At 41.6% G+C, this 18,352-nt stretch overlaps 1 protein-coding gene across 1 annotated transcript; it reads left to right on the top strand.

The window, feature by feature from the left end:
- Nucleotides 1-12,091: 12,091 nt before the first annotated feature.
- On the top strand, nt 12,092-15,678 carry LOC147453783 (uncharacterized). Its single transcript, XM_086515876.1, has 3 exons — nt 12,092-14,142; nt 14,243-14,383; nt 14,564-15,678. Exons 1-3 carry the CDS (start codon nt 13,292-13,294, stop codon nt 15,096-15,098), a joined length of 1,527 nt encoding a protein of 508 aa, XP_086372002.1. The 5' UTR covers nt 12,092-13,291; the 3' UTR covers nt 15,099-15,678.
- Nucleotides 15,679-18,352: the final 2,674 nt, after the last annotated feature.

Below are 18,352 nucleotides of genomic sequence, written 5' to 3'. Positions count from 1 at the left end.
GGCGATAGACATTCAATCTCGCGGTGAGTAAGAATTATCATTTTTTTATTTTTGACAATGAGAACGCAGTTAATGAATGCATTGAAAATTGCACGCTGCTGTGGGAATGACACGTTCCCTTGTATTATAAAAATTGGGGACGATTGTGCAAACTCCCCCATGCAAGGAGACTTGCATGTTTTCTTCTTTTTGAAACATAGAAATGGACCAACAAACAATAACATTGACATCTTGTATGATCATGAACATTGAGCTTGACAAAACTCTTTTACACTCCTTGTGATTCCTTGCGCGGTACCCCTTTGAAGCATTACGATCAGTAACCAATTTCTATGGAGGTACACCACTGAACCACGACGATCGGTATCGGGTGAAAGCATGTATAGGTGGACTGCTTTTGCCACTATATAGTATATGGTTTTTGGGGTTGAGAAAATGGGTGGTTTAGGCGTTTGAAACAGTGGGATTAAATTCAAAATTTATAGAAAAAAAGAGTTAAAATTTGACGTGTACTAAGTGAAAGCGCTTACTCATTAATGATCACCTCAAGGTACGTTCAAGCACTTAATGCAAATATTCTCTCGAGTCTCGTCCCTCCCACTCTGTCTCGCTCGTTCCTCCCCCCTCTCTCTGTCTTGCCAGCGCCATTCAGGTTTCTGATTCCCTCTTTCCTCCCTCCTTTGCGTTTCTCTGCTAGACGAAGCAACAAGCAGCAACATCACAACAATAGCAAGCAAATTCAGGAGGAGTACTTTTTGCTGGGCTGGTCATCAACTTCAGTAAAAATCCACAGCAGCAGCAACAAGTATGTGTCATCATGTAGCTTGAAGCATTCTATCTCGAATGTTGGTTGAATTTGAATGTGGCTGGTTTTCCTAGGTAGCATTTCCAGGTAGCATTGATCCATGTTTTAACATGCTTCATGCAGATGTAGAAGCGATGTATGCTTGTCTCTGAATGTGTGGAAAGATAACCAAAGGGGGCTTGGCCTAGTGGTTAAAGCGAATGGGTGGGTGCGTAAGGACCCAGGTTCAATCCCTGGCGATATGGTCTGGGTGGCAAGATAATCATGGATTGTAACTATTAATGATGCATGTGTACGTTTAGAATTTATTTCTGGAATGTATATGCATTGTGCACATCTAATTGATCACCCTTGTGAATGCTTTATAAAAATGCATCATGCAGCTTGAAGCATGAATGCAGATTTTATCAACTGTGTGTGCATGCTTATACGAATGCATCATGCAGGTTCAAGCATGAATGCATTTAACTATTGATCTTGTATCTATGTGGCATTTGTGATTTTTTTAGGATGAAGAACTAGGCTACAAAAGGACCTTCAGACTCTGACAAGGGTACACCTAGGAAGGGAAAGAGCTCTATGTAGGAGTCGCCTATCAAAAAAAGTTAGATGCATCATGCATGCATTTCTAAAATTGGTTTTATGTCTAAAAAATTTCTGAATTTTTTGCACATGCATGCTACAAAAAGAACTTCCGAGTCCCCCAAGGATACACCTAAGAAGCAAAATGTTCATCAGGTTAGATGCAGGTATTTCCCCCATGGATTCAATTAAAGTGTTGCTTTATTAGGAAAAAGTAGTGTGCACACCACTAGTAAATATCAAGTGGGTGAACCCCACTTTTTATGGGTACAACACCACTGATGGGCTGTGTTGAAGTGGTGCACCTGCAACACCCTTTAAAGTTGGGCAGAAACCATGGTTGCATCACTACATAGTTATGCTGATATGGTGCAACTTTTCCTTAAAGTGATACTGGACCACTTTAAAGTGTTGGGCAACACTAAAAAGAGGTAAGGCTCTAGTAAAAACTGGCGATACAATGGGTGCATCACTTTCCAGTGGAAAACCCTAACTATTTTGTGGTGAAGCATCACGATGGTGCACCACTTTTCAGTCGTTTTACACACTTTTAAGGTACCGAATAACGTTCTAGTTAAGAAGCACCACTTTCTAGTGGTACACCACTGTAAAGTGATGCTTTTTAACTTGAACGTTATTTGGTTTAAAGTGGTAAACACCAATAAAGTGGTGCTCACCACTTTTTGTGGTTCAAATCACATTTAAGTGGTGTTTATAGTGATGAAGACCACTATAAAGTAGTGAACATCACTATAAAGTGGTGCTTCTTAACTAGAACGCTATTCGGTACCTTAAAAGTGTGTAGGACCACTGAAAAGTGGTGCTTCTTAACCTAAACGTTATTTGGTATAAAGTGGTAAAAATCACATGTAAGTGGTGGTGCGTGATGGTCAACCACTTTCAGTGCTGTAGAACCACTTTTTAGTGATGCTTTACAAAAGTGTAATAATTGTTAGTTCTGCATCTTTGCTAAAAGTGGTGGTTAAGTTCTTTTAAGTGATGAAGCTTTACAAGGAGATACCACATTCTATTGGTGTAGCACCACTTTTTAGGAGTGTAGCACCAGTTTTAAGTTGTGTACAATAATTCACATCGGTGTAGCACAACTAAACAGTGGTTCAACCCACTTTTATGTGCTGGAGCACCACTTTAAAGTGGTGAAGAAACACCAAAAGGGGATGTATCACTAGAAAATAGTGGTGTAGCAGGACTTTTTAGTGTTACCTAACCAGTTTTAAGTGGTTGAGAACCATTTAGTGGTACACCACCACTTAAAAATTTTGCAGTACCACTGAGAATGGTGCAGAAATCATTTCAACCACTTATTATTGTTGATAAAACAAGTTTAATTATGGCTCATTACATACTAACATGCATTCTTATATGTTTTTACAAGGAGGTGGACAGTACCACGAGTGGCCTTACCCACTCAAACAAAAATTTGCTTCACCAAGGAAGATTTTCATACCGAATATGGGCTATGCTTGGTTGGCCAGGATCCGAAGCTCCTATGTGATGATGATTTCTCAGATGAGGAGTGGCTTAGTGTATGGCTTTACAAGCGCCACCAAAAGGAGAAGATGCATTCAAAGGGGCTGAGGCCTGAAATGTATGAAGAATGTCTCTTGCTATACCACAAAGTATATCAGGGAGCTCCCCCAAACAACGAGGTAGGCGTGCATTTTGCACATGGATTTACTTGGCAGAAGTGCAAGGCCGCTGAAGATTCTGAAGGTTTAGTTGCATGAGCTGTGTATGCTGAAGGTGTTATCAAAATGTTACGCCAACAGAAAACTTTAAATAGGAAATTGGAGAAATGGAGGTCCACAAACGGTCCATGTCTTGGAAGCGAGTGGAAATTTAATGCAGAAAATATGCTTAATTACACTGACAGTACTGGCATAGGCTTTGACTGGCTGACATACTCAGGTGGACATCAATTTTCAGGGCAGGCTAAGGAGGAATTTCTAAAGAAGCGGGCCTTTGGCTCGATGGGAACATTTGGAATGTCAAATGTTTCCTCGACTACATTTTTTGCGTCAACGGCTGATGTAGCAGCTATTTCTAACATGAAGGCTAATGCTGCTGAAAAGTTAAAAGAGAAGCAGCAATGTCTTGAAGCAATAAAAATTGCTTTAGATCAATCAAAGACAAAGAGAGATGAGTAGGTTGGTTTGATGCGAGGCGCCGCCAAGATCGTAGAGAGATTGAACAAGGATATGGAGGAACTCAAGTTGCATAAAGGCTAGGCTTGTACCAAACGAGGAAGCAATGGAAAAGATTGAGACCTTGATTCAAATCAGAAAGGAGGCTCTCAAAGACATGGGACTTGATATTGAAGTGCACAATCCCGATAACCTAGGTGAAGAGGCAGCACAATTACAGGTATGTAAGCTTGATTGATTCACCTAGTAGTAGTTGATATTACTTAAAAGTGTTTAAACTCTAATTAGGGAAAAATGGTTAGAGACCATTTTAAATGGTAAAAGACCACTTAAATGTGTTTATATAACACCCTTAAGTGGTACCACATAAAGTGATGAAGACTCTTGAAAGTAATGCACAAACACTTCTACTGTTTTATAAAGTATGCAGTGCTATTTTTTTATAGGGTCAGCATGACACTTTGTTATGGGAAGTAGAAATGGAGACAGGGCATCTTCGATTTGTGGAAACGATTATTAATTTGTTCAAGTCAAGAATGCCTATCCTTCCTGTCAGGCCGCCAGTTCATTTGGGATCGGACAATAGCTGTGTGCAGTTAGGTGATTGTGTTGCTTGTGGCATGTCTATCATGCAGACTGTTGTTACCGGTGTCTACATGCTCCGGTGTCAACATCCGTATCACCCACTTTGTTTTGTAACTGCTTGTAAGTATGCCGGCTAGTGTCTATTTCATGGATGTGAGGAACCTTTAAAAGATGCTTCGAAGCTGCTGGCACCTGGAGAGGCAAACATGGATGAGCATGTTGATACAGGTAATTGATGTTTTTATACCTTATGATATGAAGCTGATTGTAGATTCATTTCTTGACAATTTTTTTTCTTTTCTCCATGTAATTGCAGAGAAAGATCCAATGGTACACTCGCAAAAGTTCTCTAGGCAGCATTTTCTTGTGGACAATGTCTTTCACAGTGCTCTTTCTAGCTTCATTGTTTAATCCAGTAGCACCCACTATATTTTCAAAAAACTTCACAGATACTTGCTTACTCTGCTCAACTTCTTCTCTTGGACAGATCTGAATATTACCTACACCGCATGCATTGCATGTTCCCATTAAGCATTGGTAGCTATGAAAACTATGTATAGCAAGTATAGGGCAGAGTATAGACTCCAACAGTGAAGTGGTACTCATACTTGCATTTTTGTATGCAAGACATCCATGGTTGACAACTCCATCATGATGAAGGCATATAGGGCAGCTGCACATGCAACAAGAACCATGAAGATAAAAACTTCGAGTCCGCATGTGATTTACTGCCTCTTTAAGGAAAATCATTTGTACATGCACAATACAACAGCAGGTGTAGCGATCCCTCAATTTTCGGACAAAGAACGGTTTCATAGACTCAAAGCAACGTTGCGAAATCTGAATATCTGCAAACTTTGTCTTGAATCTTAAATAAAGCTCCACCTGCAATATACATACAAATGTTAAAAATAAACTTAGCATTCAAAACTGGTTAAATTGTTTCAAAACATTTAAAAGTGATTTTATATCACTAAAAATTGGTGTGCACCACTAAAAACTAGTAATGATACATTCAGTAGTATTGTTTTACCTGTGAAAATAATGCACCACAAATACAAATTAGTGTAGAAACTAGTAACCATACAAAAAGGTAGAATATTAAGAGGTTGTGTGAGGACAACTTAATAGTGGTGAGAAACCGCATTCAGCGTAACTAAAAAGTGGTTTGGCACGACTTAAAAGTGAATTCAAACCACTTGACGGTGATGAACAGCCAATAAAAAATGGTGTGCACTGCTTGAATATGGTGGGCAACGATTGAAAAGTGGTGAGTAAGGACATGAAAGTTCTGGGGAAGTTCAGAACTAGCACTTAAAAAGTAGCTGGGGGGGACAAAATACTAGGCGACAGACCAACATTAGCACTAGATAGTAGTCCAACACAACTTGAAAGTGGAGGAGCTCTTGTGAAAAGTGTTTGATGACCACTTAAGAGTGGTGAGCGACTAGTTCAAAGTGGCCAGTCACCAATTAAAATCTAGCACTTAAAAAGTAGCTGGGAGGGACAAAATACTAGGCGACAGACCAGCATCAAAATGAGATAGTGGTCCAACACAACTTGGAAGTGGAGGAGCTCTTGTGAAAAGTGCTTCATGACCACTTGAGAGTGGTGAGCAACTACTTCAAAGTGGGCAGTCACCACTTGAACGCGGATTCAGGTCACTTGAATGCGGTTTTTGGCCACTTGAAAGCGGGAACTTGCCGCTTGATTGCAGTGACAAGATTTTAGCTACCACTTGAAAGTGGTGTCTTGCCACTTGGGAGTGGTGCCTCATCACTTGCATGGAGTGATGACTGACGTAGTGACTTAGCACATGAAAGTGGTGTCTCAACACTTGATGACCACTTGAAATTAGTGAGCAACTACTTCAAAGTGGGAAGTCACCACTTGAACGCTGATTCTGGTCACTTGAATAAGGTGTCTGGCCACTTGAAAGCGGGAGCTTGCCGCTTGATTGCAGTGACCAGGTTTAAGCTATCACTTGAAAGTGGTATCTCACCACTTGATGACCACTTGAGAATGGTGAGAAACTAGTTCAAAGTGGGCAGTCACCACTTGAACGCGGATTCAAGTCATTGGAATGCAATGTTCGGCCACTTGAAAGTGGTGTCTCACCACTTGGTAGTGGTGTCTCACCACTTGCATGGAGTGATGACTAACGTAGTACTTTGCACATGAAAGTGGTGTCTCACCACTTGATGACCACTTGAGAGTGGTGAGAAACTAGTTCAAAGTGGGCAGTCACCACTTTAACGCGTTTTATTGTCACTTGAATGCGGTGTCTGGCCACTTGAAAGCAGGAACTTTCCGCTTGATTGCAGTGATAAGGTTTTAGTTACTACTTGAAAGTGGTGTCACACCACTTGGGAGTGGTGCCTCACCACTTGCATGGAGTGATGGACTGACGTAGTGACTTAGCACATGAAAGTGGCTTCTCACCACTTGAATGCGGTCAGACACCACGTGAAAGTGGTTTTTATACGTGTAAGTGTTGTGTGTACCGCTTCATTGTGGTGTGACAACACTTGTAAGTGTTTACTAACAAAATGTGTTCAAACTCCACTAATATGGTTTTGGTTACCATCATAAGGTGGTGGGCAACATTCATGCAGCAACAGTAAAAAGTCTATGGCACTACTATAACTGTTGCACCATGACTAAAAGCTGCTACATCACTTGGAAAAAGTGAGCTGCACCACCAAAAACGTTTGCACCTGTAACACCCCTACGAGTTTGTAAAACACGTCTGTTAGCATTGGGTAAACAAGACTTTTTAGTGGGTGAACACCACTTTGTAGGGTTTACGGTGAAGCGTTGGTGCATTTCTAGTAAAAACTGTTTCTTAAACATTAAAACCTGCTGAAAAACATTAAAAAATGGTTCAAACACACTAAAAAGTGGTGTGGAAACACAAGTAAAAGTGCTTCAAAAACATTTAGAACTATTGATCAAATTTTAGAAGTGGTTCAGATACAATTAGAGACCAGTATAGTAATGTTTCACCACTTTTTAATGTTGCAGCAGCATTAGAAAGTGGTGCAAAACACCAAAACAAGCTGTAGCACTAATAAAAAGAAGTATAGAAACATAATGTTGTGGCAGTAATGAGTTGAGCACCAATAAAAAGTGGTATAGAAACATAATGTTCTGCAGGAATATGAGTTGTAGCACCAATAAAAAGTGCTAAAAAAATATATCAATAACCTGAGGCTCCTCAAGAAGGTGGATTGGATGCTTTACATATGAACATCTAGCTAGTCTCTTACTGCAAACATCTTTCTTGTTGGGGGACACCCTCGTCTCATCCGTCCAAAATTGAAAGACTATGTCTTTAACAGTTTGAGTGATGTGAGTTCTCCGTGCATCATCTCTATGACATGCAGATGCAGGGAACGAACCATCGGATTCACTTGACACTATTAAGTGATGTTTGGCTGAATATAAGTTTCTTTTGTGGATCCCCATAAGCTTGGCAGCTTGCGGTATGCTCATGTCAGTGTTTTGCTCCTTGCTTCCACCATTCACCAACATCATCATTGCTGATTTCTTCACAAAAAACTCGTATGAAGATCTTGGGACCTTCACATGATTCAAAGTGTTGCGGATGGTTGTCAGCATAATTGCTTCCAACTCTTTGGATTTACTCTGCATAGTAAGGAAGCAAGGATGTTGAAGAAGTTCATCAAAGATTTACTTCCTACCACTTGCATCCATTCCCACGGTTAATGTATCAAAGTGTTGTACCATAGATTGACATATCCTTTGTTTCTTTCTTTCATCCATCTCCCCTGTATTGCTTTCCGTCACAAAGTCGACCATTGCCTTACGTTGCTTTCGTTTCTGAGCAGCCCAATATTCCCTCATTAATTTTATGCGCTGAAGTTGAGCTTCTCTACTCAATGACGATGAGCTGATAGACAGTTCTTCACCGTGCTCCATTGTTGCAGTACTTTCAAAGGATTGCTCTACAAGAAATACAATACAAATCATAACTACACGCTATACTTTTAATTAATACATGGCACTTCTTGCACTAATTAGCAAAATACTAACAAAGCATAATAAGTGTTTACATACCTCAAGAATCATCAAGTAGAAGAGGAACCTATAGAGATAGAGTTCGTGAGAGAGAGAGAAAGAGTGCTAAGAGAGAGAGAGAGAGATGAGCGCGAGCTCAGACACAAGAGGAGCCATGCTTAGAGAGAGAGAGAGAGAGAGAGAGAGAGAGAGAGAGAGAGAGAGAGAGAGAGAGAGAGAGAGGGCTGAGCGATACAGAAAGCTCAGCAAGAGCTCTATGAGAGATAGGCAGAGAGGAGCTAGATAGAGCTCCAAGAGAGATCTCAGAGACAAAGAAAGCTCAGACAGGTTGTAGCGGGAAAGAAGCGACGGACAATAAACCAGCGTTCAGCAGTAAATTACATTTAGTCTCATTAATTGTGGTACGTTAGGAGACTTAATTGACGTACCTTAGGAGAGTGATATTCTTTTTGATATTTGAAGCACTTTTAAAACACCCACTTTTAAGCGCAAAAAAGAAATGTCCTTGACATTACTTTCCAGGCCACCTATACATGCTTTCACCCTATCCCAAACACTCTTAGGTAAAAAAATCTAACACTCTTTCATGAAATCTCTCTCTCTCTCTCTCTCTCTCTCTCTCTCTCTCTCCCCTCCCGTTTCCAATATTTTGTTCAATCTCAATTCGATGGAACATAGCTAACGAAGCACTCTAGTTTGGAAGTCTCACAAGGAGGCTTCCTAGTTTCTCTCTCGTCATGGTGGGGAGCTTGGAGAATTCCATGAGCACGAAGCTGCCGTTGCACTTCACTTTGGAGGGATGGATTGCCCATGGCTTGTTGAAGCCTAGAAACAAGATAGTTTACAAGCATTGGGGCATCATTAGTAGCTTGCTCATTAGCAAAATCAAAGTTATCAACATTAATTTCACTCTCTTTACTATTGTTAGCCATTCTAACAACTTTTAGGTGTAAACTTTTTAGGTGTACTTTGTCACTTCAAGCCCTAGTTGCTACTCCCCTTTACCCCTTTAGAAAAAGCACTCAAGCTACTGTACCCGTGGCTCGAATACCATTAATTGCAAGGAATAGAACTAGAGAGGATCGTTCAACACCAAAACAACACCAGCTCTTGTCAAGCTTCTAATAGCTCAATAGTGGTTAAGCCATAGGCAAGCCCTGTAGGACTCCACTATTAACACCATAGCTCTCGATGGTGACGCCCCGTTAACTGCACGAAGGCAAGCGCACTGCAAGGCTGAAAAATCCCTATTCTACTTACTCACATGCAATTAATAGTACCAACCATTTATAGCTAGCTTGAGGACCTTCTTGAGGAAGAAAAGAGAAACCTTGTGCTCTGATACCAACGTAACATTTAATTCTAGTAACTTGTGTGTAGCGGAAAATAGCATGAACATAGTGAGCATTTCATTAGATTAGATTCCTAATGAAAATAACAAGAGTGCTTGGGTGGAGAGAGCAACAAAAAGTATAGCACCTAGTTAGATAGCATGAACAATACTTCAAAAGCGAGAGAAATTAAGCAATTGGCAACAGTTGAGGACTGGATTTGCATGGAGCCGGTCCCCCCTCCAAAAAGCTTTGTATTATGATTTCTCCCATCAAGAGAGACATTTTACAATACAATTCTTTGTGTTTCTTCAATACTAGCTAGTGCAATGAAGATGGAAACTTCACGCACTAAGCAAAACACTTATCAAACACAACATCAATTCGCTCAGGGTCTCAGACCCAAGACCTCACACACCTTCGAAAATGGTGAGAGCTAGCCGGGTATGAGAGTAGATTGAGAGGAAGAAGGAGTATTCTTACGAGAAAGATGTACATCTCCTTACATAATCACTCATATTAGCATAGCTTAGCTTAGTAATTAGCATGGTAGAGGAGATGAGCATGCATTGAAGCTTGGTTCTTGGTTGGATTTGCATCACAAAGCCAAGAGTTGTTGGTATAGGCCTCCCCTCTCACAAGCTTGAAGTAGGTGGTAAGCTTTCCATTAAAGCTTGAGAAGGAGAGAGAGTCTTCTTTGCTTCACACATGAGATTGTGTGAGTGTGTGTGTGATAATGCCTTGCACAAATCAGTCCCCCTCTCTCTCTTGGTCAACCCCCCTTGCTAAATGCTCATGCTACAGCCCTATTGGACCTCCCCAGGCCTAGCCAATGGAAATTAAGTAGCATAAGTGATAGCCTTCTAACATGTGTCCCCCTTTTCCCTTTTGTGAGAGCTTTAGGTAAATAATAAATGCAATTAAACTCTCATTGGACCCCTTTGTCTCCTAGCCAATAGGAATCAGGCAAGCAATTGGGCTGTTGAATGCTCATTGGACCCCTTGGGAGACTGTCCAATAGTCTTATGGAGAGCTTAATTCTTATTGGTTCTTTTATTAAGTGTTTTTAAATTAATTAAACTAAATTATTTACTCTAGTTTAATTCTCATTGGTCCACCTCCAAGGCCATCCAATAGGATGTGAGTACACCTTGTGGGCATCTTGGCTAGGGAGCTGACATGTGTCCCTCTTTCCCCTTGTGTACAAATGAAGGTTGTGTGTGTGTGTGTGTGTGTGTGTGTGTGAGTTTCTCTCTCATCCCCTACTTGCAAGGCTCGCCCCCTCCTATGTAGGGATTATGAAGACTTTTTGTGACACACACAAAGCATCCAATTCCCCTAATGTTTGACCTTTGGACACAACCTTTGAATTTTGGAACCTTAGCATTTTGGAAGTCTTAACGGGCTAAAGCTTAGGGTCTTTTAAGCCCATTGTTGCGCATTGCTCTTTTGGAGATGGCCCCCCCTTTGGATCCCTATTTTCCCTCCTTTGGATCCCGAGTGTGGCCGGTCCGCTAGCTTAACCAATATTCTAGCTTTTTCTCCCCTTTCACTTCCATACTAAATGATCAGTTTAACATGAGAAAATCATTTAGGAGAATTAGATATTGATTATTATGACAAGGGGGTTTCACCAAAAAACTAGGGTTTAGTGTACTTCTTATGAGCTAAAGTTTCAAAACTTTGACTAGATTTGGAGATGCCATAAAGAAAACTTGTAAATTTTACAAGGTTTGGTGAAAATATCAACCAATGCTTTAAGGGCTAGGTCGTGTGGCAACCTCTTCTTGCCCTTTGTCCGATAAGCTTCACCGACAACTCTACGTTAGATCAGCTTTAACTTCCACTTTTGCTCATGAGTACCTTAAAAGATTTGTCGTTTTTTGCCTCAACAAAGCAACCGTCTTGCTAATCGAGTTGCCCTCTCTTTCATCACTGTTATCTCGCGTGTGTGACCTGCTGTTGACCGCACCTTTCACCACATCATTGCATGGAGTTGTAACGGGTGACTGGGTAGGAGGGCTACAGAGCAACCTCACACGACCTAGCCGTAAGTGTGGTTAGGAAAAATGTGTTAGGCGAACCGAGGAGGTTGGTCAATGGTAATTTGAATGCAATCTTGTGTGAAAGTGGTCTTGTGCAGCTTTGGATGCTAGCGAACAATGTGGGGGGTTGAGTGTGTGCGTGTCCGTATGCTTGAAGTGAGGCGTGAGATGTGAGTGTGAGTGATGAGAGGTGAGGTTGGATGGTGGATCCGATGTGAGAGTGAGAGAGAGTGAGAGGGCAATGGGGACCACGATGGTGGGCTGGGGCATGGGCATTGGGCAATGTTATAATTTGGAGCACCAATCATAGGAGAATCGAAAAGGAGCGTTTCCAAAAACTATTATACGTGATGATATTTTTATATCATCTTTTGAGGAACCTCTACACTCTCTCTCTCTCTCGTCCTCAAAAAAATCGTTAACGAGGCTGCGAGCGTCGAGCACGCATCACGCATGCCGTCAGTCTATTCTATCTGCATGGCATGGACATGGCGAGACTTAGTCATTGATTCTCTCTCTACCCTCTACAGTTTTACCCTCTGGGGCGGCCCTCTACTCTCTCTACCTGCACACGCAAACACGAACCCAATTGGGAATTTTTGCCCTACACGCTAGGCTGTTCATGTTGTGTAGCGTTGCGCCTCTCTCTCTCTCTCTCTCTCTCTCTCTCACAAGCACGACCGAGTTCGTGATCTCTTTGTGTGCTTCTTCTCTGTTGTGAAATTTGGTTCCCATAGTCTTGCTGCAAGCTCCGTATTCCTACAGGCACACAATCTCTCTCTCTCTCTCTCTCACACACACACACAAGCTACAGCCTGCAGCTAAGAAAACTCTTGCTAGTAGTACTGTCCTTGTTTCTATGGCAAGGTGTTGATTCTGGAATCTTCAAGCGTGAAGCTGAAAGTACATCCGTGTGTTGTAGACTGTAGTAGCCGGCGCAACTGCAATTTTCAACACACACACACACACACACACACACACACGAGAAGACAGAAGCTAGAGCTTCCCCCAGGCCATTCGCCATTATACTAGGAAACTGATCAATCTAAAAACTGCCCATCTGTGCTTTTCTTATCCTCTGATTCCTCTCCCCTCCTCTCTCTCTCTCTCTCTCTCTCACACACACACACACACACACACACACGCACACGCCCGCTCACGCACGGCAGAGCTCTGCGCCCTATTCATTATCCAATCTCCCCAAGTTGGGGATATTGCTGCTGCAGTGCTGCTTTTGCTTGACTGGACGCGTTCTTCGACCGATCCCTCTTTGTCGTTTCAAACCTGACATTCAGCTCCACTTTCACTAGTTTTCCCTTTTGCAAGGATGGCCCCGCCCCCCTCCTCTCATCCATTATTGCAGCTGCCGATCAGGCTCATTCATTTCCTGGTTAATGTACGGCTCACATGATTTCAAGTGTACTACTGCCTCTACCACGTAGATGTTCATGCACCCAAAATCTTAGTACTTTGCATACAGACTAACCCGCGTCACTAGTACCCTTTGCATACAGACTTACCCCACTAGTACAATGTCGATTAGCAGAGTTCTCAATCATCGTCACTCTGCTTCTTCTTCTTCTAATCAATTTCTTCTCACTAGCGCAATTACCCACTAATTGCTGCAATTAACCGCTAATCTCACTTCATTGAACTAGTATGCATACCGAATTAATTACCTTCCTCAGTTGATGATCACCCCCCATCTCTAAAGTCTCTATATATTACAGCTTTTGCATGGATCATAGCTATGTTGCACTTGATGTCGATACCGTCGTAAAATCTGGTCCAACAGCAGCTACTCCTCTCCTCCATAATTCTTCACACATTGACAGCCTTCTGATCAAGCCCACCATCAACTCCACCAATATGCAGCACTTTCATGCATCTTCAGGTTTTTACATTGAACGGAATGTTAAATGCGACGAGATCACATCTGATATGTTTTCGCGCACGGCAACAGCTGTGCAGCTCTACGACAGGTTGCAACTGGTGGATATGGTGCGGTACTCTGCACTTGGAGGCGTCGAATTCCGAGGTTTGCGCTCCATGCCGGTGCCATCTTGCATACCTGCTTTCGATGTGAAGGACTACATCACGTCATCCAATTCATTTAATTTTCTGGCATCGTCATCGCCGTCAGATATTGAGGCACAGATGAGTACATCCACATCCAGGAATGGGTTGGGCATGATGCATCATGAGAAAGCAGGGCATGTCAATGCCAAGCCTCATATCAACAGTATGGTGGTCACATCTTCTTTAACAGGGTTTCCAAAGGGAAACATGATGGAGAAGCAAGCACTAGAGCCGAATCAATCTTTTTCAAGCAAAAGTATGGGACCCTCTATTAATGCAGACAATGCTAAGAAGGTTGGATCTTATGCCTCAGATTGTGTTTCAGCCTCTCATCAGCTCCATATTGTCCCATCAGAGTATCATCTCTTTCCCGACATCTTAGCCAGGCCATATGCTGACTCGCCGAACTCACCCAATTCCCCTAGCAAGCAAGATTCTGTGCTGAGTGCCGAGGATCTTGACCCCGATCTGCAGAAGGCGGCATCGCAAGTTCAGACCAGCAAGAGGAGGTATATATACATATATATGCATATTGAAAACTCTGAATTTTACCATGTGAATCAGTTAGAGGAAGCTTTGTTGAGACCAAAATTGGCATACTGTTTGCAGGAAGACTCATCAGCAAAAGAGAACCGTCTGCATCCCGGTTGGGGATGCCAAGCATAATCTGAAGGGAGAGACACCTCCATCAGATATGTGGGCTTGGAGAAAGTATGGGCAAAAACCAATCAAAGGCTCTCCCTATCCAAGGTAAGCTTGTTATCGATAAAAACCATAATATGTGGAAGTTATCCTATTCTTTTAGGTCTTGTGCTGAAGAGGACTTTATGGCATTTTAAGGCTATACATTGTAAGACCTAACAGAAGGTGCATATTGTGTTTGGGAAGATTTGTCATCTTCTTAAAGGGATCCTTCATGTATGTATGCAGGGGTTATTATAGATGTAGTAGCTCCAAAGGCTGCTCAGCAAGGAAGCAAGTCGAGCGCAGCTGCACCGACCCCACCATGCTTATAGTGACATATACATCAGATCACAATCATGATTGGCCAGTCACTAAGTCTAGTTCTTTGAATGCACCATTCCTCACATCGTCATCCCCGCCGCTTTCAAAAGACAAATTAGGTGCAGAAGAGCATCCAGCTGAGGAGGTGGCTACTACGACAAAAAGTAGCTGTGAGACGGCCATCAATGAGAGCCTGTTTTCATCGATTGTGAATTCTGTGACTTCTGTAGATGACCAAGTGGTTTCTTCCCTGGACGTCGCGCTTCAACATGATGAAGAGAGCTTTAGCTTAAAGAGGGATGTGGATCTTTGCTTCTTGTCAAGAACAAGCACTGCAGCGGAGGAGGATGGTGTGTTTGATGATCTTGGAGAGCTTCCTGAGTTGTCTTCCATTTTCAGCAAAGGCTATCTTGAAGATCATCAGCAATATGATGTGGGTGATGGGTGGTTGGTGCACTAGCTCTGGGAAAGAATGTCCCACACATGTGTTGAGAGAATATATCTGATGCAAAAGCTAGGCTTTTTGCATTCTTGGGAGTAATTTTTATCTGCTGTTGGAGGCTATTACAAGATGTGCACCCGGGCATCAGGATTGGAATATGGAGACCTTGACGGATATAACTCTCTACTTTCTTCAAGCGTTCTCCGACGCGGAAGCGACCTTGACAGATACTCTCTGCTTTCTTCAGTTGTTCTCTGGCGCCAAAAGGCACATGTACAGAACATCATGATAAAGTTAGATGATTTCATTGGAGGTCTACAAATGCTTGTGATGGGTAGCCCAAAAATGGTCTCTCACAGAAAAAAGGTTGCTATGATATGCCATAAAGACATTGTTTCTTGTTTGCTGTGGATATCAGGGCAATTAAGATGACTGTAATGTACCTTCATGTAAGGATTGTGTATATGCTTATATTGAGCTCCAGCATTACAGGACATTCTCTGTAACAACAGCCCCTGCATGTACAATATCAGTTTTCCTTGGATGCAAGAGTACTTGCATGAATTGCAAATAATTGTTGATATCCCACATTCATACCTCCATTACCTTCATAAGTTACAGCTTTTTTGTTGCTCACTCTTTATAAGTCTAGTTATGTGATTAATCTAAAGCTGTGCTAAATGGTAGTATACTATAATCCTGATTGAGCATTTTCATAATTTAAGGAATACAAGAAGAATGGAAGGCTCATTGCACAATGTAAAAAAGGTGGCGAGAATGTTTTCTCGGAAAAAAATATTGTAGATGTACCAATGATCGAAATATCTCTCATTCGAAGGCTTAGACAGTTGTCATGCAAAATTTGTGCATCTAACATACAATGTCGTTATGCATGATCCATGAATTTTAGTGCTTGGCCCTACACTATGAAAATCTCAACACGTTTACTGCGACCTTTTCCCTCGTTTCGTGAGAAAGTCCAAATTGGGCTGGCCAAAGAAAAGAGAAGGGTGGGAGCACATTTTTTTTTCATTTCAAGTATTGCTGCAGATATTACCGCGAACATTACCGTAGATATTCCTGCACACATTGCCGCGTTGATTACCGACCCCGCTTTAGCGCCTGAACATTCAAAGTTTCGTGTTTCCCTCTACTTTGTTTATATATAAAAAAATTAGAGAATGCGGCAATGAGGCAAAAATTGCATTGCTACGTAAAGACCAGAGTCAAAGATTATGCATGAGGAAGATGATATGGATACTTTCCTTGCTGGTGTCAAGGATATCAATGAGCAACTTATTTCTGTAGGCGAAGTCATTTCTGACGGTTCTCTTGTACCATTAGGAAATTTCGGAGGTCATTTGGAGGGCCTTCTAAAAAAAAAAAGAACTTTGACTCTCTCTATAGAAAATAGGTGTGGTAAAAGCAATTGTAAACTTGGAATAACAATGCGAAAAGTGCAGTTACAACTATATACTTGCCACAACGTCATAACAGCCGTGATGATTGAATAATAAATCGTTTTCAGTTGCATTTGATGAACGTCCTAGAATTGGAGGGAGTTTCCTGTACGTGGAATGAATGGCTAAAAGAAATAGGACGTATCCTTCAAACCTGCTCTCTTCTTATTCTCTCACTGTTTGTGCGCTGACCTCAAAGAAATCCTCCCTTTCTTGCATTGTTTCATACATGGCTTCTTCTTCCACTCCCACAAATGTCCTCCTTAAAAGACCCTTCTATCATCTACACATTGACCTGGAACACCAATATATGCCACTGTGTAAGCGAGGCAAAACTAACATCAAAGTGACACCGATCATGACAGAGAGACTCAGAGCAGAGGGAGCAAAACACTTAGATATCTTTACAACGGGATGTCGTTGACAGATTCATTTCAAAGAATACAGTGCCTGCCAAGCAAATACAGGGTACATTGGACTCCCTTGGCGTTAATAAAAGAGGTTACTCAGCTATTCAACAATCTATATTCTCTTCCATGTTTTTGAAGAAGGGAATAAAGTCTAAGCTTTTACCAACAGCTGCAAGTGTTTGGAAGGAAAGACTCCAACTCAATAATGAACAGACCGACTTCATTGGATGTCCATTTCATATTCAAGATATTTATAGCTCACAGGGAACTACTGTCACTTATGATGAGTACAACAATATCTTCATGGACCTGACTTTGTTGCAAACTAGAATGGTAGAGTTCTACAATATCACATTTGAAGAGACAGGTGGCGTTCTACATTTTGTTTTGAAGCTAGATGAGTGTGAGATTCTTAAAGAGAAGAAGCTAGAGCGAGTTACAATCACATTAATGAATAGGGCTCTTTCCAAATGTTCCATTGATGACCCTTCATACTTCAATGTTCAATTAGAAACAAACATATAGTGGCTTGGTGCATTTCAGGTAATCCAGTTATTTCCAATTTCGTAGCTCTAGCAAGCCCTTTATTGTACCTAAATTTTAGATTCATTTTTCGTATCTCAAAAGGATTAATCTTGCAGGTAAAGAAAGAAGACAATGACATTTTATTTTGGGTGTTCCATCAAATCCCTATTTCAGATATCATTGATAGGTAAATGAATCGAGGAGAGGTACTGACTGTAGATGGGAGAGGAGACTTTCAAGTTCAATGGCATCTTGCAGGTGACCTCAAAACACTCAAGTGTATGTATAATTGTGGAATGGGTGCCATGGCAAAGTCTCCATGCTTGTATTACATGGAGCCTGCAAAGATGATGGACCCAAAGTGGTGGCGAAAGGCTCCTACTCGTCACAATCAAGACTCTAATTTCCGACCAGTTCTGGATATACCACTTGTTAATGTCCATATTTGTACAATGCATGGTCTCTGCCGAATTGTAGAGAAGTTGGTATATTTATACATTGGGTTTGCTTGGAAAATCAAAAAGTCAGTTGAACGACAAGTCTCTCTAAAGGCTTTGGAACTAGTTTTGTCAGATATTGGTCTACATGGGGGCAATGTGAAAATCCAGCGGGATGAAAAAAGGTCAACCAATGAGAAAGATGTACGCTGCAAACCATCCATAGGTGGGGTCAAGGCACGCCGTTTTCTATCTAAAACTCAAGGTATGAAAGATGTGAAGCTAACAAAGCGAGGGAGAGTATATCACTCTACCTACATTAGCAAAGTTGAGTATATGCACTGGAAAAAACTTCGTTTAGCAGTGAAAGACCAAGAGCCAACAATTCGCAATGCAAAGGGTGATGTGTGGCATTCCATTGACACGTTATTTCAAATGTG

Source organism: Adiantum capillus-veneris, chromosome 7 (assembly GCF_014529385.1).
Source record: "Adiantum capillus-veneris isolate H3 chromosome 7, ASM1452938v2, whole genome shotgun sequence".
Lineage (NCBI taxonomy): Eukaryota > Viridiplantae > Streptophyta > Polypodiopsida > Polypodiales > Pteridaceae > Adiantum > Adiantum capillus-veneris.
This window is presented reverse-complemented; position numbering and strand designations above follow the sequence as displayed.